The 23,021-nt window shown below is 37.8% G+C and overlaps 1 protein-coding gene across 1 annotated transcript in view; it reads left to right on the forward strand.

Annotated features, from left to right (window-relative positions):
* Positions 1-594: 594 nt before the first annotated feature.
* Positions 595-23,021, forward strand: part of Akt3 (AKT serine/threonine kinase 3) — a 208,483-nt gene continuing 186,056 nt past the window's right edge. The window contains exons 1-2 of the mRNA XM_027418888.2: positions 595-830; positions 10,459-10,676. Of these exons, the coding sequence (XP_027274689.1) occupies positions 10,631-10,676 (46 nt within the window). The 5' untranslated portion in view covers positions 595-830; positions 10,459-10,630. The remainder of the gene's footprint in view (positions 831-10,458; positions 10,677-23,021) is intronic.

Raw genomic sequence — 23,021 nt, forward strand, 5'->3', positions numbered from 1 at the left:
ACGCCGGCCCCGCGGCGCGGGCTGCCGGGGGGTGTTCTCGCGAGAGGAAGCCGAGGGGCGCGGGTCGCCGCGGGTCTGAGGGGCGCGGGGCAGCCTGGGGGACGAGCGCCCGGCCGGGGCGCGGCGCTGAGGCGGCGAGCGGGGCCGGGGCGCGGGGAAGCCGCTCCCGCCCGTCGCGGAGAGCCAGCCCCTGACGTCAGGAGTTTTCCTCAAAGTCAACAACAAGCCCCGCGGCGGCGGCGGCGGCGGCAAGACGCTTCAGCGGCGGCGGCCCCCGGAGGGAGGAAGGAGGGGGCGGGGAGGCGGCTGCCGGGTCCCTGAGGCGAGGCGAGGCCGCCGTCCGGGGTCCCCGGCCCTGTACGCTCGGCCCGGAGCCTCCGCCCCGCGGCGGGGCATCTGGCCCCGGCCCCCCGCCCGTGCGGCGGCGTTTTCTGGTGATGAATTGAATTTGTAGCCGATATCCGATTCCCAAGTAGAGTCTCCGCCTCCTCCTCCTCCTCCCCGCGCCGCCGCCGCCGCCCGCCCTCTCCTCCTCCCTCCTCCCGCCGCCGCCGCCGCCCCCGCTCCAGCGCCGCGGCCCGCCCGCCGCCCGCCCGCCGGCCGCCCGGCTCCCTCCCTCCTCCCCGGCAGCCTTCGTCTCCCCTCCCGCCGGCAGCACCGGGCTCCAGGGGGCCAGAGGCTCAGCGGGGTGGGGGGGAGGACAGGAGGGGAGGAGGAGGAGGGGGACCCCCGAGTCGCCCCCTCTCCTCCCCCCGCCCCCCCTCTCCATCCTCCGCCACCGCCGGAGCAGCTGCGGGGCCGCCGCCGCCGCCGCCCCGCCGCCTTTGCAGGTAACAGCCGCCGCCCCCAGCTCTCCCCCCTCCCCGCCCCTCCCCGCCCCGCCGAACTCCCCGAGGGCCCGCGGCTCCCTCCCTGCCTCCCTCGGGAGGGGCGGCGGCGACGCGGGTGGTGAGGCGGGGGCGTCTGGGTGTCACCGCGGCCGGCCGCCGGGGGCGTGGGCGGGGACCGGGTTTCCCCCTCCCTCGCTCCCTCCCTTCCTCGCTCCCTCCCTCCCTCCCGAGGCTCTGGGTGTGGAGGTGGAGGCCGGGGATGCCCGGCCTGGGTGACAGCCGACACCCCCTCGCTCGGGGGGCGGGGACGGCGGCCGTGCGCGGGCGGCCGGGGAGGGGGGTTCCCGGCCTAGCGGTACCGTGGGCTGCGTGTCCCCGGTGGCCCGGCCCGGGCGCCTTAGGGCTCGCTTAGCTCGGGCCCGGTGCCTTCATCCTTACTCGCCCTGCTGCGCGGGGGAGGGGAGGGGAAGGGAGGGGCGGCGGGCCGGGCCCGGCCGGGGCCGGGGCCGGCCGGGGCGGGGGCGGCGGCGAGGTTATGTAACGCGAGCAGCCGGTGGCGAGTCGGTGTTTGGGTTGGGGGGAGGGGCCGTCTGCGCATGTGGCGGGCGTGCGGGAGGGCGGGAGTGCGGGCGAGGATGCACCGGCGTCCCCGGGGTCTCCTGCCTTCGCCAGCTAACCCACCCCGCCGCACCCCGCCCCGCCGCACCCCGCCGGCGCCCGGGAGAGGACGGTGTGATGGGGTGCGGGTGTGCGTGTGCGAGGTGGGTAACGTGCGAGTCTGTGTTTTTAATAGTAGTGGGGTTTTGATCCGCTAGGGAGTTGTGTGCTAAGAATAGAAATGTGCGGAAGATGCTGGGTTTGGCTGATCCACTGATGCTGTCGCTGCTGCTGGCGGCGGCGGCGGCGGCGGCGGCTCAGGCTGCAAGTAAACAAACCAGCTTCTTCCTTGTCCACCTCCGCCTCCTGCGCATCGCATCGGTCTGCATCAGCCATGATGCTGGTGAGGAGGCCCTTTGGAAGCCCCAAGTTGAAGCTTAAGCTGGTGGCAAATGATCGTCCTGATGCCGAGGCGGGGTCGCCCCTTGTTTGGGATTTCCTGGGAATCTACAGTTAGGTTAGAGATAACTGAATCTCTTTAGGGCCAGGTTTTTACAGTAGTGGTGTTTGCTGTTTATCTCTAGAAAGCCTGAAAAAAAAAATGCTTATCCTCTCATGTCTCCATCAAAACAGTGTTATGAAAATAAAACTCTTTTCACCAGTGTGATGCATTTTGGTTAAACGTGTTGATGGATTGTAGTTGATAAAAGTTTACAGGTAGAAATTAAACAATAAGACCTGTGTATCTTTATCAATTAATTTTTGTGATTAATAGAACCATCACACTTTTAATGTGTCCTGAAAGGGATATAGAGGAAGGACTTCATATGCAATATATTGACACTTGTCTCAAATCATCAGTTTAGACACGTGCTCCATAATTAGTAAAGCACGGTCATTATTTTTAGTAGAACTATGAATTTCTAGGCAGTTACTGCGTTTTGTTTATGGTGGGAACCCGTTATATTAGGTTATATATTCACTTAGGAGAAAAGTTGAGAAAGTCATAAGTGGAAGACTCCAGTAAGGATGGTGTAGGGTGTGAAGATGGGTCTGAATATTCCAGACGACAGTTGTCTGAAACGTTTTTTAAAAGCATCTTCATGAATTACTAGTTTTCCAGAATATATGACTGGAATCACTTACACTCGAGAAGCAGTTCAAAATTGACTTTTGTTCCTTTTGTCAATATGAAATCTTGATTCTGTTTAATGATAACTTTTTAAAAAACGGAGATGACCCCAGTGTCTGTAGCTTGAGGATCTAATTTTAAAGTGTCATTTGAATGTGACAACTTTGGATGAATGTAGGTGCAGTATTTTGTTTGTGTTCTGTATATTTGCAGTAGCATGTTTTCTTTCAGTTTTTAAAAGTTATTACTACAAAAATGACGAAATCGTTATTCATATTAATCTTGTCCTGTATAGTTAGGTTTTCTGTAATGATGAGTGAATAATTTTCAACTTAAAATTACTTTTTTTAACCTTGACTTTGTTTTGCATTGTATATGCAAGAATACTTGAAAATTCTTCTTCTAACTTTTTATATTTGTAATTGTATTTATTATGATTTTGGAATGGAGGGGTGTTCTTGTGTAGCTTAGGCTGCCACGAAACTTACTGGCCTGCTAGGGATCTTCCTGCCCCAGCCTCTTGAGTGCTGGGATTGCAGGTGTGTGCCAACAATATAAGCATGTTTATGTAATTTTTCAAAGAAAACATTTTAAATAAGGTTCATTTTCCTGGAGAAATATTAAGATGAGGAGTGTGCTTTGAAGGGGTAGGGTTTTAGCCCTTCTTTCAGAAGATCATGTCATGAAAGTTTGTTTTGTAGAATCACTAAACATCTAAAGTCTTTTGGTTAAACTTGGTTAAACAAATGTTAGCGTGGATTTCTGTGTAGAGGTTTAGGAGTTTTAAACTCCAGGTTTTGACTTTAACTTGGAAGTTTCTAAATATTTAGGCTTCTTTCTAAAGAGGAACTTGTTTCATACATTGTTTTAGAAGTTATATTTTCATGAAGAGATAACTAGTTATACTTTACTTTGTAATGTATAGTTCAAGAATTTGTCCCTGGGATGAAAAGGTGATTCCTGTTAATGTATTAATTGAATCTGAATCATGATTTAGTAAGATCTTAGCTTTATAGTGATTATGTTTATAGTATTAAGAAGAAGACCCAATTTGGGATCATTTTAAATGTGCATAATAAAATGCAATATGAAAAATCATTTTCTTTGGTTTATTTTGTACTGTGACTGCAATTTCAAGTTACTCTGAATAATGCAAATATTTTTAATGGGAGGTTTGTGTTAAAATCTCTGAGTAATTTAAAAGTTGCTGTTGAGCTTCATATTGCAGCTGCATCATCTGTATACTTAACCTTGGTTTAGTGCAGCATATTCTTTTGCAAAGGTAGGCTAATATCAACAGATGTGTTACAGTCTGTAACATCTGATAGGGTTAGCTTCAGTTTCCACTTAACTCTAGCCACGGCCCTTGAGCATTTGTCATGTGCCAGATGTTGCTATATGTGCTTTACACACTGTAATTCATCTAATCCTCAGAGCAGTCTTGATGCACTTTTGAAAGTGAATGTCGCATGAGAAAACACCCCATACAGCATAAAAATAATTTCATTTAAATTTTCCTATTCTGAAACACTTTGTTTGTGCCCATTCTTAGAGTCCACAGTGGCATCGCTAAGTTTCGAATATATATGCTATGATATATATTATAATACTATACTATAATAAGTTCCACAGAATCAAGTTAATATAGTTTTAAAAGCTGTATTGGTTAAGCTGCCAACATTTCTATGATTTTTAAATGTTTCAAATGCCAAAATAAATACAACTGTTTACACATTTTACTGTAGTGTACTTTATCCAGTTAGAGGTACATTTATTTCTTTTGCAAGGAAATCTTCAAATCTTGATGAATAAATAATATTCTTTTTGACTTATTAATGTTTTTTATAAAAACTATTTAAATATATTTACTTAAAGATTATTGCCCTTTTAAAGTATTTTACATTTCTAAATGGGTAATTTTTCTTGTATTCTGAAGGGAAAGTATAAAGGTTTAGTAGAAGTAAACAAAAGATGTTCAGATGAGAATTTCTTCTATATTAAGAAAGTCCCTGACTATAACTGGATGTCTGGGGGATTTGGAAAGGAAGATAGAATTTAGCCAATAATAGAGGTTAGCCCAGATTTGGTCTGAGTTGAATAGCTACTTGATGTTTTGTATTAACTGTATATTAAGTTTTGAGGATAGGAGCTGTACATAATCATTGTCATCTACAATACCACTTCTGTATGAAGTCAATTGTAGTTTTCAATGTGAAGAATCTTCAATATTAGCTTTGAAAGAGCTATCAAGCATCTAATGCTACATTTGTTTTTCAGCTAAGGAGATGGAAGTAAAGAGAATTAAAGGGACATTATTAGCACCACTTTGAGCAAGGCAGGGTTGGGAACAGTTATTCAAGTTTTTTGGTCTGTCTGGTGCTCTTTCTAAAGGAAACTTTGAGATGAACTTTGTCAGGGATTCTAATCCTGGGGAGAAAATATGCCAGCAATTCTTGGTGTTCAGTGGACTATAGGTAGATTTTATGTGCGTGTGTATTAAGTATTTTCATTTTATAGTTTGAGAGGTGTTTGAGGCAGATTTTAGAATTGTATATGTGTACTAAATCAAATGGCCAGCTGAGCCAGTATTCTTTAGTAGCAGTCCTCAGCCTATTGTCATAGGTGCCTTCATATACAGATAAGCAGCATTTTACCTTAGAATCAAAGGGGATTGCTTCATCAATAGCTTGTTTATTGGCTTAGGTGAAGTGAAGGATAATCATATTCCCAGTGTTTTAAATCAGAATATTAGGTATATCACCTAGCACAAGCTTTTTTAATAATGGATATGTCGGTTGAGGTTGTAATTGATGTCCTGAATAGAGAAAAAGGAGAAAATGCTTTGTGTTTTTTGGATATATTTTTAAGTTAGAAAGTTCGCTTTTAGGAATTAGTAATTTGAAAGATCTGACAATTTGTCTAAAAGTTCCAGGTTTCAGAAAAAAATTTCCACAGTTATTATTGTATTGTGAAGAGAGGAATTGTTAATAGGGTGACTACTGCAGGTAGGAACAGATTACTTTAGAGTTATTGGAAATAAAGACAAATTGTGTAGAAGTCTGTGTGTTTACTTTCCTGCATATCCTTTTGAAAGTTTGATACAACGTTGTGTATCTGTCCTGGCAGATAAATTAGTTTCTTCTGTTTTTTTCTTTTTTTTGGGGGGGGGTTAAGGCCAGGGTCTTGATTGTTCCACCACCTTTCACAGCTCCTCCCTCTTACTGTTTTCATTGTGAGCCATGGTCTCACCAAGTGACTCAGACTAACCTTGAACTTGCTGTACTGACTAGACTGGCCTCAGACTTGTGATCCCCTGCCTCAGCCTCCAGAGTAGCTGGAATTGCAGTCATGTGCTACCATTCTGGCTTAAAATATAGTTACTGAAATCTGAAACTACTATAGAATCTAAAGTAGTTCCTCTTGCTTTTTATTTATGTTTTAAATATCAATTATGTTTTAATTAGTTTCCTTTATTAATTCAGTTTGACTATCATAAAGTCTACAAAATGATAGCATATAATCTTACAGCCAAAGATCAACTGTATTTCAAAGAAAGCTATTTTGAATTTTAATTTCGAAATAAACATACAGGAGGCCAGGTTTGGTGGGTCATGTCTATAATCTAGCACTTGGAGGTTTCAGGCAGGTTCAGGGACGTTTTGGGATACATAGTGAGTTCGAGGATAGTCTGGCCTACAGGTCTCAGAGACCACCCCCTCTCACCCAAAAAGAAGAGAGAGTTAACACACAGGAAATAACTAACATATGAAAGAAAATTACTGGGTGCGTTTCAACCTGTTTAGTTTTATGTTATTTCATTTTTGATAGTTTTGTTGATACTTTTAGTTTCATTTTTTCTTTGGTTTACTTTAAAACATTTTTGATAATTACATTTAAGAGTTTATATTTTTTATTTTTGTATAAAGCAGATGAAACTGATGGAAGACCTTAATTGTGGGTGATTACTTTTATTGATTGTCCCCATGTGTGGTAACTGGGGAATACTGTCATTGTTTTTGGCCACAGTTTTCTTAGGTTCACAATTCAAAGACAAATAAGGTGATGTAAATGAAACATCTTGGATAACAAATATATAATAGCCTTGGGAAAGACTTAAGATAGGCTTTTAGTTCTTGACATAGAGTAGTTAGAAGATATATATATATATATATATATATATATATATATAATTTATTGATTAAGTGTAGTTATAGTTCACATTTTTGAGGGAATGACATTCTAAAGCATTTTTGATATTGCTTTAAATGCATGACTGGTTGCTAAAGTCTTTTGAAAATTCTTTGAAGCTTCAGTAAGGAAATACTTGTCTCCTTTTTCTTCTCATAATGAATAATTGTGGGTAACATTGAGGTTTCTTTTATTTGGAGTTGAAAATTGATGGTCTCAACAAAAAGTTATTTAAAATGTCAAGAAAAAATAGTGTAGTTTTAATGTAGTCTCACCTTGCACTTTATGGAAGGCCATAGGAAGCATGATTTAACATCCAGGGATTTTAATTATTTATATATAAATACTTCCATGATGTTTAAACTTAGTTTTGTTTTAAAACTGGCACTGTGCTATTTTTTGATGTTGACTTACTAAACTCGTTTGCATAGTTTATTATCTAAAGCTGTTGCATCTTTGTTCGTTCATCTACTTATTCACTAATTCTGTATTTGTTGAATAAGTGCCAGGCACAGTCAAATAGCTTTAATAATTTATATTGTGATTCAGTGGAATTAAATATGGGAAATGTTTTGCACATTATAAAATGATATTTAAATGAAGTTATCATATTCTCTAATAGTGAATCATGAATGAAAATATCTTTACTATTGAATACACTATGAATTTTGTGTGTAACTTTTTATAAGAATGGTAAAAATTAGATTATCTGGCACTAAAGTATTTAATTCAACATACTAAAGAATAAACCAAATTTTATGTAAACTCATTGGAGAGAACATACTTCTACAGAAGTTACCATGGAAGGAGGGTGAAACCTGCTTTACCATCAGAAACAGATGTCAGAACTGTAGCTCATCTGGTCAGCTAGTGTGGATGAAGTGTGGGGCACTGTTGGTGGCTGGAGCAGGAGCATCGCCACTTAGGAAATCTAACCAGAGAACTTTACTGCTTAGGAGCCAATCACATTGCTTTTACATATAAAAGACAGTGTTTTCTGCTAATCTAATGATTACATTTCAAACATTATGTTTAAAGATGTTACCATTTTAGCCATTACACACAAGAACAGATTTTAAAGATGAAAATTGTAAAATTTGGTAACTTTAACATACAATGAATGAGACCGCCTCTAATAATAAGGTTCAGTGAGTGACCTGATAAAGTTTGTAAATCTTGTTGTTTTAATATAATGTCCATTTTATAAGTTCAGTCTTAATATATACACATTGATTATTCTCTTGGTCTCTCTCAATCCAAGAAACTAGTTTTCAGAAACAGGTCCATTATAAAATACTATTAATTGACTTGGGTTGATCTGGTTCTATTTCAGGAAGATTTCCATCCTCTTAGTGTTCTTAATGGTATTCTTGCACAATTTACTTTAATTGGAAGGGTCTCTTGGATGTTACCCTAATGTTTATTCTAGTTTTATTCCCCCCAAAAATATAAATTCTCTTTTGTTGAGATTATATAGTTTTATAGTGAGAAAAACAACAACAACAAAAAGATAGTAGAGATCGAGCCCAAGTTCGGAAATCTTGTTTTAATTTAATGTACATTTTATAAGTTCAGTCTTAATATATACACAACGATTATTCTTTCACTCTCAATGCAAGAAACTAATTTTCAGAAACAGGTCCATTATAAAATACTATTAATTGATTTGGGTTGATCTGGTTCTATTTCAGGAAGATTTCCATCCGCTTAGTGTTCTTCATAAGTGTATTCTAGCACAATTTACTTTAATTGCAAGGATCTCTTGGATGTTACCCTAATATTTATTCTGCTTTTATTCCCCAAATGATATAAGTTCTCTTTTGTTAAGTTATATTGTTTTTCACTAGTCATTTTGCATTAGTCTTTTCCAACATTTAACTTAAAATTATTTATGCAATGTATAGGGCTTACCCTTTGATATATCTCACTGTAATACGTAGTTAGTTGGGTTCTTGAGGATATGATAGGATATGATGCCAATCAAAATAAAATGATGTTTGAATGGCTGTACTTAATGGCTTTTATGTTTTTTTTCTGTTGTTAATGTGAAGTGAATATCATTTTAAATATTGTGACTTTTCCCCTTGGCAGTATTCAGTGTGGGAATTGCCCATGGTAGATTATATCTTAATGTTAGTAGAGATGTTTGAAAAGGACAAAATTATAAAATTTCCTCAAACTTACTTGAACAAAGGATTTATTTTCTCAAATTTCTTTTAGTTTAATTTTCTTCCAGTCAACCATAGGAGCATCTCTTTATTCTGCAGTAACAGGTCTCCATGATTATGATTTTGAGTAGTCCTGCCCCTTCCTGTATATATTGTTCATGACATATTTGTACAGCCATGACAAGGTAGTCTTCTGTTGAAGCAATTGGCCTTTGTCAGATTGTTCAGAGGATGTTTAGTTTTGATCACTGATTGATAAATAGCTAGGCTTTGCATATAATTTGTGTTGGAGGAAGACTTGTAACCTAGTTGAGTACTAGCTGGGAATACAGCCTGTGTACTATTTATGAAAATCCACCTGTACCCAATGGGTACAGTTACTTTATGTACCCATTTTTTTCTGGTTACCTAAAGTTCATGCTGTTTGTCCTAGGCCACTTAACACCAGCGTATCTGTTCCATATTTTTGCAAATGTAGAAGCACTTTGCAGAGTTTTGTGGAAGCATTTCACTTCTACTTTGGTAGGGACAATAATAAACAGGGACAATAATAAACAGTTCATTAAGCTTATTGCTATATATGTAAGAAAGGCTTTTTTTACTCTAACTTATCATATAAAGATCCAGGGGATACATTTCTAGTGTTTGTCTTAGGAAACACTATATTTCTTCTGAGCAACTTTTTTTTTTTTTTAAATATTGCAGATACTGTTAAATACTGAAACCTATCATGTTTTTGAATTTCCAAGTTTCCTAAAACATTTCATTCCAAAAATTTGGCTCACCTTTCACATGTGGAGTTTTGAAATGAGGAGAGCAGACTTGGGAGTCAGGCACTCTGAATTCATATTTTAGCTCTACAATTTACTACCTTGAAATCTAGCAACTTTCCTATTCTCTGTCAGCCCCGGTTTCTCGGTTCTGTGAAATGAAGTTAATAGTGCCCTACCAGAGTTGTGAAGATTGTCAGATTATGAAGATGAACAGTTCTTGGCATGTCTTTTCTACCTCCTATTCCCTTTGTTTCACTTTCTTTATCTACCAAAAAATAAATAAATTATAATCTACATGAAATATTTTTTAGAGCAAGTCAGATTATGTAAATGTTGGCTTCTTGGCACATTGTATTTTACATAAAGTACAGCAATTAACAATACTTAAAAATACATTGACATAACTTTCTGAAATTAAAGGGATTTGAGCTACTTAACTTTCATTCTTTCTCCCATCATCTCAAGTATATATTACAAAAATGCTTTCTGTTTATTTGTGGAGGTTTAACAGTGGTTTTGTTAGGACATTTTATTTCAGGATCTTAGTTTAAATGTTTCACTATCATTTAACATTTGTCACAAGACCAGAGCAGTGTACTCATTGTAGAGCTATTTAATAAATAAGCGCCCCCCCCCCCCCATGTTTGAAGAGCTAGACTATGTGAAGTGAGGCCAGTTGAAGACATTTACAAAGACTTAGTTGTTTGTTATTGCTCTGTGAGTTCAAGAATGGAAAAAAAAGAAATTCTTTCTTCAATACTTCCTTCCAGGCTGAGTCATCACTAGAGAGTGGGAAGGGCAGCAGCAGCAGCAGCAGCAGCAGCAGCAGCAGCAGCAGCAGCAGCAGCAGCAGCAGCAGCAGCAGCAGCAAAGAATCCAAATCCTAAAACTGATCCTGCAAAGCATCATTTCTCCAAGTTGGGGGCTCAGAGGGGAGCCATCATGAGCGATGTTACCATTGTGAAGGAAGGTTGGGTTCAGAAGAGGGGTAAGTTAAGTGCTCAGCAAAGCTGCAAACAGTGCAGTTGATGAAAGTGTTGAACAATGAGTGGTGTGCTGAGAGTTGGTCTCTACCCTGGTGCTGCTGGAGTAAACCTTGTTTCACTGTCTAATAAGACAGAAATGATGCTCAACATGTAGGTTAGGAATTTGCTTATTAGGGGTTTCCTTTTAAATGTTGATTTTTATAATTTGTAATTATGATACTAGATTTTTGTATGCATGCATGTTAGTAATGTATTTTTTCTTTGGTGTCTTCAGATTCCACAGACTTCACAGAATTATTTAACATATAGAAAAGGACTCTTGTGTCTGTATCATAATATATGAATACTTAGGTAAAAATACTACATTGAGTTGATTTGTATGGTAGCAGAAAGGTTATGTATAAGGGGGAAGGCTTAATCTATACCTTGTTGGACTAAACAGGCTCATAAATTAGGTAAGTTAAAGCTTTGATATTAAAGTACAAATGTGGACAATGATTTTCTTTGTGTGTTTAATTTGCTATTTTTTGTTTACATTATCTACTTTTACTATGTTTTTCTTTAGCTAAATTCATTATTTTTTATTATTAAATAATTCTGCTGTAAAACTTTATAGTCTGAGTAATCACTACCTTTTATCATCTGTGTTCATTAGATCTAGATAGACTTCAGGCTGGTGGCTCAGCCGCTGTGTCTGTCTACCTGCATGACCAATTGAATAGGATGAGGGATGCTTTTGAGTCCTGTATTTCTTTTTGCTAACTGAAAGTTACCTTTTAAACACTAATTTTCAAATTTTGTTTAATACCTATGCTAAAAAGCCTCATGCATTATGGGATTTAAAAGTAGGTCTCATTAAGTTGTATAACATTTTAATGAGTTGTGCCAAATGTTTGTGGTGATGTAACAAACTCTACAGTCCCGATACAGAACATGACCATCAATATAAAAGTTTCTTTCTGCCTCTTTGGTTCAGTGCTTCTCTGTCAACCTTGGCAACCACTTAATGTTCTGTCTCTTACTAAGATTTCAATGGACTCATGAAATCCACAGTCTTTTGTGTCTGGTTTCTTTCCTGTACATACTTCTGCGTTATCCATGTGGTATATGTGAGAAGTAGAATTCTAAGTTCTGGAAATATAATTCATTTATTTGTTTATTTTTAATTAGTTTTCTTTTTGAAACAATCTCACTTTATACCCAAGGTCATATGTAGCTCAGTTAATCATACACCTTGATGACCTTCCTGCCTAGGCATCGTGAGTCCTGGGATTATAGGCATGTGTTATCAGTTCTGGCTTTGTCTTTTTAATACTTAGTAGAAATTTGGGCTGTCTCTGAATATTTTGAATAAAGTTTTTATGAACATTGAATACATGCCTTTTTATAATGTACTTCCATTGATCTTGGGTAATAGCCTAGGATAAGATTTCGGGCTATATGGTAAGTGCCTTCTTTAAATTGATAAAATTGTCAATTTGTTTTCCAAAGTGACTGACCATTGATGCTGTTAAGTTTTTCTTTTATTTTATTCTCATGTATTTGGGGAACATTCTCAGATTTCAGTGCTGTGGTTTTTGTTTTGTTTTGTCTTTTTCTTGACTAGTTTATATTCTTTCTTTTTTGGGGCTCAGAGGAGGAGAGAAGATGGCAAGTCACTTAATCCTTTCAATTTTTCTTTTACTAGTTCCTAAAATCTGCTTTGTAAGACTCAAATGAGAGAATTACTATGGATATCTCTGTATTCCTGTTTGCCTAAGGCCTAAGACCTTGAGTCTAACTAACTGAATCTTTTCTGAAATACCATAATGGAAGATTGGTATTTAGTCCATAGAATATATAATAGAAAACAAAGAAAATGGTGCAAAAGAAATTCTGTTGTTCCTGTAGTGGTCAGAGAAGTACACACACTCTGTATGTCTGTCTGTATTTATGTTCATGTTTATGAGAAGTTGTAACCATCTGAACAAAATGTGAGTAGTACTCAATGGTATAAAATGAAAAGTAAAAATATTTCTATTCTTTACCTCTTTGGCTGGTTCCTCTCTAGAGAAAGTCATTGTCATTTTAATTCTTCTGTTGATCGGTATCCTAACTGTAATACAATACAGTATATTATTTTTGGATAGTTGTTACATTATCTGATGTCTGTGTTATGAAAATGAAAAAATTAACTTTGAAGACCCATTCACCTTTTTCTCCTTTTATTCTTTGCCTTTATGGCTAAAATTCAGATGTTGTACTATCACCTTTGAGGACATTATCTCTAAATTTGCTTTTTCAAACTGTGTCTTGAATTCCTAACATTCCCCTCATGGATTGTGCTATCTATAATATTTATTTTATATTGCCAAGGTTTATAGTAAACTTGTTGATTCTGAAGAGCAATGAACAACATTTTAATGCTGTGATATGAGGGTATCCTAAAGATAAAAGGGATTTTTTTTTTATCTCCTCCGTTCTCAATATCATGTCTTTCTATAGTTTGCATCATGATTGGCTTTTTTTTTTTTTTCTGTTTTGCTTTCCTTTTATGACTTTTGAGACAAGGTCTGACTGTATATCCTAGGCTGACCATCAACTTATTTTCCTCCTGCATCACTCTCCCAAGTTTGGAATTATAGGTGTGTTGGTCATGATGCCTGGCTCCGCCCTCCCCCCCCCCAACATTCTTAAGGCCATGTTTTCCTGCTGCTGGTTGAAGTACATACACTGTATTCATTGGTTGTTTAGCTTTTAAATCATAATGTTGAAGTACTATTTTCTGGTTAAGAAGCTAGGTAACACTGTGTCAAGTTTCCATGCTTCCTTGACCCTCATGTCATTATTCTTTTGTTTTGGACTCACTTTACAGTTTCCTGAGCTGATATGTGTTTTCAGGAGAAATGTATGTGGGTACTTGTCAGTGTAATATTTAAAACTGTCCTTTGGACTTTGATGTCTGGTACATTCCTTAGCTGGGTATAGAATTCACATTTAAATTCGCTTTCATTCAGAATTTTGAAGGTTACATTTCTTTGTTTTTAGTAATCAGTTTTGTTGAGGAAAGGTGTGGTGCTCATGAATTGTTTCTTTGTAGGAAATTCATTTTTGTTCTCTGGAACTTGTTGATGCATCTGTGTCTTTGGAATTAAGAAATTAAAGGAGAGTGAATCACAGTGTCTTTTATTCATTGTGTTAAAAGGTTTAGTGGATGATTTGAATATGAAAGTTTAGGTCTGTCTATAGTTTTCTTATGTCTTTTTTTTCTCTTGTATATTCCCTTATTTCTGAGAGCCCCTAAATGAATTTGATAAGTTAAAAATATTCTTATATTTTTCCATGTCTTTCTAGAAAAGAGAGAAACTTTTTCTTGAACATTTTATTGACTTTTTTTTCCAGTCTGTTACTGAATAATTTTGTCTGTTACTTTATATTTCTAGAAATTCTTTGTAGTTTAGTTACTTTTATAATAGTTGAGAACACTAGTTTTCCTCCTTTTTTTATTTAAGTATTTCAGTTTGGTGATAATGGTTCTTCCTTGGTGGTTGTTTCTTCAGGTGTCTCATGATACAGTTATGAGAGAATTGTATTATTGGTAGTGTTTTTTTTTTTTTTCTTACCATTATCTCTGTATTTTTGACGAACAGGTTTGCTGAGTTAGAATTTGTGATGGTAACTAACTGTACTCTTGAAAGCACTAGTTGAAACACTAGAGTAAATAAATTCTGTTTGTTCTTTTAGACAATTTCAGTACTGTTTGAATAATAGTTTCATGTTTCAGTCAAACATATTTCACAATATAGACCATTGCTTGGCTTTCATTAGGCTCCAAGAATTTCTCTTCTCCAAAGCATTGTTATTTATCCTGGACAGATAATTATAACCTGAATTTTGGTATATTTGTTTGGAAATATCTGTCTCCTCTATCTAACAGTGTGGTTTAAGCACTATTAGGTATACGTGTAGAGGAGTATATTAAAATTACTTACTATAGTGATTAAATATACAAAGTTATAATGAAGTTAAATTCATTCTTGAGTGTTGCTTTCTAGTTGTTCATTGGTAGAGCACATGCTCTCAACACTGAAAACAGCCATAATACAGTTCTTAGTTTGAATATTAGTTTTATTTCTGTCTATAATTGAATACACAAACACATACACACATACATATATATATTATATAATATATATATATATATATATATATATATATATATATATATATTTGAATCACCTCTTGATAATTTAACTCTTTTCTAGATACTGCCTGATTTTATTTGTACCCTTAATATAAGTTGAATTTTCAGTAAATAACTTCCAGAAAATGGGGAAAGTGGTATTCATGTAGGATAAGTGTTTTCTTAGTCTTGTTTGTTAGAGATTTATCAATAATCAAACTGTTGTCATGTGGGCTTCTCTGTAGCAGTTGAAGATGATTATTCAGATGACATTCAAACATAGCATTACTAGAGTAGATCGGCAGTTATTACATAGCATGGGCTAAGTTAATATCGTTTTCTTCTGTGGTGGACCTAAGGAGCACTTTATGGCCTTGCTTTGTATTAACATAGTGACCACTTGTATGTGTAGCAAATTCTTAATGTATTGTTCAAAAACTAGTCTGTAGATTTGTCCAGACTTTTTAGCTAGATCGTTTTTAAGAGCTAGTTAGTAAAAGCCTGATCCATTGGCCAAATATTTATGATTAACATAAGCCGCTGAGTGGTTATTCAGGAACTGGTGGATGGGAGAGAAACTCCCAGCTACATTACCTTCTGCCTCAAGGCCTATTACTGTTCTTTCCTTCTGAATATCTTTCACTGCTTCTCGTGTCTGGCTGGCATCTGCCTGGCTTCTGACCCCAGGTGTCTCCCTCACTCTCTCCTCTTTTTTCTCCTTCTTTTCTAATTTGCTTGAGCCTAGATTTCGCCTCCTATTTATTCTCTCTGCCTGGAAGCCCTGCCTATCTTTCTCTGGCCTAGCTATTAGCCAGTCAGCTTTTTATTAGACCAATCAGGTGCCTTAGGCAGGCATGGTGAAACAGATGTAACACATCTTTACATAATTAAACACACATCCTTACACCTTTAAACAAATACAGCATGAACAAAAGTAACCCACCATTACACAGTTAAAGTAATATTCTACAGCATAAACAAATGTAACACATCTATATTTAAAATAATATTCCACAACAGTGCTTATTCTTTTCTAATATTTCTCGGTCTTATGAGAATTACCCACCAAGAGCATGTCTCCAGTGACCCTAAGGACATCTCTTCAGGTGTCACTCCCAAAGCGTTTACCATATCTACAAACTGCCACCATTGGAACCAAACCTAACATCATAAAGAATGCTTGGGTGACCCTTAATCACACCCTAAGTATAGCACTTAGTAGTAATTTATGAATGTAGAGAGTCAGTTCTTTAGTAACAAATAGGATCTTAGTATTTAATTATTTAATTAAATGTGACTTTTGAGAAATTAATACAGATTTAAGATATAACTTATGGAAAACATTTTGATTGATGAAAATGATTCCTGTGTGATTTTGTTATACCTGTTCATTGTTTTAGTATTAGAAGATTTGAATCTTCCTGTTGTTACTCTGTTGTAACCAGTTATGCCTTCAAATAACCATTTTTGTTATTTAGCTTGTATTATAAGATCTATAAACTCTGTCAATGGAATACTTGTACTCTGTGGGATGATTTAGTTAAAGTAGATTTGCTAATCTAAATATTTTGTCTATTAATTGTCTTATAGGAGCTAAATCCTGTTATGCAAAATACATTGTAGCAACATAAGGATTGTGATCAAGTTGTATTGTGATTTGTGGTTTGGTGATCTAGTAAAATTAACATAATTTGCTTTTAGGGCTCCATCTCTCTTTTATAGGGTATCCCACTCACTCGTCAGCCACTTTTGCAACCCTGAATGACATTTGACCTTCAAACTAGTAAGATTTTGAGATTTCCGAATGCTGTCCATTCCACTTTAATTCCAAATAACCTGTGAGCCCTTTAAGCAAAAAGTTATGTAAGGACAAATTTCACCTAGTGCAGTTCTCTTCCTTTAGGGACTAACTTCCCTCCAATTTTTGCCTGACTTTGCTACTTTTCATTTTCTTTAGTTTTTAAATAATTTTTTAATGCAGGATTTAAAAATTTTAAAAAGTGGAATTGCTGGATCTTGTGGTAGACTGATTCCCATTTTCCTGAGGAACCGCCATACTGATTTCCAAAGTGGCTGTATGAGTTTGCACTCCCACCAGCAGTGGAGGAGTGTTCCCCTTTCTCCACATCCTCTCCAGCATAAAAAGTTTAAACATCTCAGTTTGTCAGTGTTTCTCGTGTGTGTGTGTGTGTGTGTGTGTGTGTGTGTGTGTGTGTGTGTGTGTGTGTGTGTGTGTGTGAGATCATATGTTGCTGAAACTTTTCTATGTTCTGCAGGGTCTCACAACCACTTCAACCCCAAATAAACACACAGAGACTTACATTAATTATTAAATTATTGGCCGATGACTAGGGCTTCTTATTGGGTAGCTCTGTCTTAATTATTAACCCATTTCTACAAATCTATGTATTTTCATATGGTCTTGGCTCACCGTAGTATGCTCAGACCTGCTACTCCTTTGTGGTCACATGGTAACATGTGAATGTGATTTTGTAGACCTGGTCTGTACAAGGAAGGACAGTATGTGACTGTTAGTGTCTTCCATATCCCATTACTCTGTGATGGTATTGTTAATTGAAGCCACAGTCACTTTCCCAATTCCTTTAACAGAACTTTTATTATATTTTGATTATACAACATTCATCTGTGTCAATTTGTTTTACAGATATTAGCAATTTACAGTTCTAGCATGTGTTGTGTAAAGGTTTTTGGTTTCTTTAAAATAATTGATTACTTTTATTTACTTTTTGTTTGATGTGTGCCCATCATGACATAAATGTGGAGTTCAGAGTATAGCCTGTTGGAGTCTCTGTTTTTCTTCTACCATTTGGATCCTAGGGATTGAACTCAGGGCATCAGGAGTAGCTGGAGGTGCTTTTACTGATGAGCCATCTCACTGGCATAATTTCTGCTTTCTTAGCCCATTGTTTTAGTTACTGCATATTAATCTTTTTAGTTTTTTGCTGTTTCATTGCTATTTTATTTTAACATTTATTTACTTCTGAGGTTTAACTTTTAAAAATGGATTGTTTTTTATCCTTAGACAGTTTTTATATATGACCTCCCCTTAGTCTTACAGATTTTCTGTTGTTTTTGTAAGTGCTTTTCATAAGTTCATGATACTTCATCTTATTAATAATTTTTCTTTGAAAATGTATTTTTTGGTATGTCAGTAAGACCTAGAAAAGCTAAGTTATAACTCATGGGGTTAGGACTTAAGGTAAGGTAGAGGATGGGAAATCTGTTAAAGAGGATGCGAGAATGTAAAGATCTTGTTTAGTCATGTAGTAGACATGGCAGGGTTCTAGGTGGCCCCAGGATCCCTGTCCCATGATGTTTACACCTTCAGGTAACCTATTTTGCTTGAGAGTAAGAACAATTCATGGTTGTCTTCCAATCAATACAATAATATACCTGCTGCTATGTAATATTTCATTAGTGGTTTTAAAGATATAAATAGCCAATGGCATGGCAAGGAGTAGTAAGCACGTTTGCTGTAAGTATTTTTTTATTTTTAGTATGTCTTCTAACTTAGTGGTATATTTTTGTTATTTAAAACTTTTGAATTGTTACTTCTTTAAGGCAGGAGTCTTTCTATGGTGCAGGCTGTCCTTTACCTCTGGATCCTCCTATGTTTGCCTCTTGAGTTTTGGAATTTGTAATCTATAATTATGCAATTTAATATATCAAACATTTTCTTCCAAGTGGAGGTCATATTTAGAATTTGTTAACCTGTATTACTTGTATTACATCATTATGATTAAGACAATGCTTTTTAGTTAAATAATACCCAAATTTCTCTTGGAGAAATTTCAAGATATACATACTGTATGATCCCATTTTCCTTCTCAGAGTGTTTGTGCTCCTGATAGGATTTTTATTTTTAATTTATGCAAGTACTATAACTGTTTTGTGTGTATGTGATGTGTTTTATGTATTTGTTAGTGTAAGTATGTACATGTGTGCATGTAGGTACACATGCATGTGGAGGCCGGAGATAGACATCAAGTGTCTTTCCTGCATTGATTGCTTTTCACCTTTCTATTTTAAGATAGGGTCTCTCACTGATCCTGAAGCTTACTGATCTGGCTAGGCTGGCTGACCAGTGAGCTTCAAGGACTGCTGAACTTTCTTCCCCTCAGTGTTAGGGTAATAGAATGCACCTCTATGCCAAGCTTTTTATATGAGTTCGGGGGATATGAACGCAGGTTATTGTGCTTGGTTGCTAGGTACTGAGATGTCTCCCCAGCACCTAGAAGTATTTTTTTAATTAGAGGAATTTCACAGGGTAGTCTTTAAATTGTTATAAACTTAAAAGGTTAGCTTCTGTTGACAATGACAGAAAACTCAGATAACAGAAAAGCAAAGAGCCTTTTCCCTCACACTTAAAATATAAAGATTGGTAGCTGTTGGTTACTTAGCATATCAAGATAGAATCCTCATATAGTCAAACTTGTTCTACATGCTTCACTTCTTAGCTTGCTGCTTTAACAGTTCAGTGACAAAAGTATTATGTCAAGACACACACATGAGAGAAGCCTGGTGCTGCTTACATAGTCCTTGATACTAAGGAAACAACGGTTTTCTCAGAAGCTCATAGTTCTTTGTGGGCAAGGCCAAGTTTGTCTGGTATGGTATTTGGAAAAATACCATAACTAAGCTATGTAAAGTTAGAGTACCCTAAGTTCCTATTATGAGTGTAATGATAAATGTGATGTTTTTCAGTTGTCAAATTGACACAACCTGAAATAACCTGGGAAAAGAGCCTGATGGGGAGGGTTTGATGTTATGATGTGAGTGTTTTAAGTTTCTTCATTGTGACTTCTACACTCAGTGGATGGTAACTTTGAATTGTAAGCTAAAATAAACCTCCCCTTCCCTTGTTGCATTTTGTCATGTTGTTTTATTACAGCAGCATAAGTAACAGTAGAACAGTAAGTCAAAAGCCAACGTGAACTTTCAACCATGTGAGCAAGATACCTTGGAAGTAAGTAGAACCCAAGATTATAGTACAGGTCAACTCATTGCACGTGATACCATGAGAGATTTAAGTTTTGAATCACCTAGGTGAACTTCTCCTATCCTCTGATTGAAGCTATTGATTAAAAGTTGTAGTGTTGAAGATGTTAAAACTCTTGAGTAATTGTTATTCTGTGATAGAGGAAGAGTTAGTTTTTATAGAGTGGGTTTATTTTTTTTTGTTACAACAAAATTGCAGGAGTATCTTGAAATTTCTGAATGGGACAGATGTTTGAAGAATTCTGAGATAGTAGAAAACAGTCATGTACAATGTGAAGCAAAGAGAGAAACTAAAATTTCAGGCTTTTTTGTATAGCTAATTTAACTTAAATCAAGAGGGGTCATGGATATGGGAAGACCAGACTGGGCTATATAGTGAGCACTTTCTCAAAAACCAAGTCTTTCACACCTTACCCACCCTAAAATAAAAGAAATTGCCAGGCATTGGTGGTGCACACCTTTAATCCCAGCACTCGGGAGGCAGAGTCAGGCGGATCTCTGTGAGTTCGAGGCCAGCCTGGTCTCCAGAACGAGTGCCAGGATAGTCTCCAAAACTACACAGAGAAACCCTGTCTCGAAAAAAACCAAAAAAAAAAAAAGTTTCTGGAAAAGATCACATCTAGAACACTCTTGAAATAAATAGTTATATATGAAACTGAAGGTGTGACATTACAGTCCTCTAAGATTCTTGAATGAACCAAGGGGCTATTTGTACCCTTTACAACATGTTAAAGGACCATCTTTGTCCTTCCCATCCTTCCTTCTTCCCTCACTTTCTCCAAATATTATTAAAGATCATGTCCTGTACCTGTAGCTATACTAGCTATGTAGGTAGAGGGAGGTGCCACTTGGTTCATAGGTAGCAAGTTTTCTATTCTTATAAATCAGTGACTGGGAATCCTAACATTCTCATTCAATATGTCTGGTTAGAAACCCAGAAACCAATCCCTCCCCCTATGCTCTCCTCTTTCTGTCCCTTATGCAGTCTCATTCCCTTTGCCTAAGCCTCCTAGTACCTGAGCTTTTAATTCATTAATTAATTAGCAAATGTTTATTGAGTGATTTCCTGTCATAGTCTTATTATTGTTTGTGTAGTTACTGTTGGAATGTGTCCCAGGTGCCTACTCTCTAATGGGAGGACAGAGATAGTAAACAAGTAATTAACAGGAACATTTCATGTAGTGATAAGTGTTATGGAGGAAGTAAGCCATGATATGTGTTAGAGAATTGTCAGTAAATAAGAAGATGACTGCAGGGGTGGTCTTGGAAGGAGTCTTTGAATAGGTGAGTTTATTTTTAAGCTATCTATCAAATTTACCATTTTAAAGTGTTTTAATTCACTGCCATTTGTTGGTTCCATTGTTTGTGCAACCATTCCTTGCTGTTAATCTATAGAACTTATTTTTTTGTCTTGGAAAACTGAAAGCTTGTATTCATTAAACATCAGACTCTGACCTCTTCTCCCAGCAACCACTATCCTTTCTGTATCTATGAGTTTGGCTCTTCTAGGTACCTTGTACAGACAGACTCTGATGCAAGTTTGTGATGCTATAATACTTGGAGGAATTTTCATTCTTGTGATGAATCCTACTGTCAGTATCCTGATTTCAGAGACACATTCTAGCAAGTCTGAATAACAATCAGACATATAATAATAACATTTATCTCATTTCTTTCCTCAATCCCTACCAAAATGGAAGAAACAGAATGAGACAAGGAGAGATTAGCACAGAAGACAAGAATTTCTATACTTTAAAAATAATGCTGACAACAGGCAGTAATGGACTCTAATGAGCAAACATCACAGCCTATAAGGCACAGTGCTAGCCATACGTAGTACAATACTGTGTTTTTCTGAAGTTCCAAGAACTCCATCATTTGAAGACTCCAGGTAGTAAGGAGGGTAGGAGTCAGAATAGGGCTGAAAACCAATTTGATTGAAAAATTAACAGATGTAGGTCTTTTAGTTATTCTCACAGTTTTTTGTAGATGGATAATTTCTTTGAACTCATCCCATAGATTTGGGTGACCAAGGTTTATTCTTCCATAGTTAGAGAAAGGGTGCCTGGATTAAAAAATAGGATAGTGGATAGCTGCTTAGGTTAAAACATGGAGACCAAGGCTAAATAGACACCTGAACTGAGAAACTTGAAGCAGTCATTTTCTACGTTTTCCCATCACTCCAGTTATTTCTGTCCTACCCACCTCCTGCAGAAAACTGCAGACACAGCAACATCTTCAGATGCTGGTAGTTTACCACTGCAGCCCCCAGTTACCAAGCCCTTTATTTACATAGATAGTTCAACTATTTCTCTTCAGGGTCTTACACTTAAATATAATCCCAACAGTTCAAGGCCATCATGCATTTGGAGGAAACTGTGTGTGTGTGTGTGTGTGTGTGTGTGAGTGAGTGTGTGTGTGTGTATGTATGTGTGTATGTATGTATGTATATGAAAGGTCAAAGTAAAGAAGAGCTAGCAGAGGGACTTGTTGACAGGCAGTGGGAGAAGACAGGCATCGTAAGAAGGGTCAAAAACCAAACAACTCCCCACCCCCAGCAATAAAGGGTCACTGGCATACATGGTTCAGCAGCCCAGGCTTTTGCATTAGTTTGATTGCCTGAGTTCAGTCCCTGGAACCCAAAAAGATGGTCAGAGAGCATCAACTCTACAGTTGTCTTCCATCCTCCCCACAGTGTACCATATCCATACATTATACGCACAATGATAATAACTAAATTTAAAAGAAAACTGAAAAAACAACTTCTGGGATTTTCAGAAAAGACATATTTTGCTCTTCATTTAAATGATAGTAGGAGAACACAAAAACAAATGTATAAAGGTCAATAAAACTGGATGAAAGGTGACAACACCTACTAAATATTGAAAGCCAAAGAAAGCCTGATGCAGAGAAATAATTCATATAGCAAAGCTGACAACTGAGAATGTTGTCTTACAGTGTGGGTAGTTGTGCAACTCAACCTTAATTTTGCTTTAAATTAATACCATTCCGTGTTCTGTTTAGTCTAATGGTCTTCCTCCCCTCCTCCCTCCCTCTTTCTCCCCCCCCCACCCCTTTCTCTGCATGGTCTTTCTTAGCCTTGGCTTGGCTGAACTGGTACTTAACAGGTAGTTGTCAAACCTCAAACTCCTGCCAATTCTGTTTT

The sequence above is a fragment of the Cricetulus griseus genome, chromosome 5 (genome assembly GCF_003668045.3).
Source record: "Cricetulus griseus strain 17A/GY chromosome 5, alternate assembly CriGri-PICRH-1.0, whole genome shotgun sequence".
Lineage (NCBI taxonomy): Eukaryota > Metazoa > Chordata > Mammalia > Rodentia > Cricetidae > Cricetulus > Cricetulus griseus.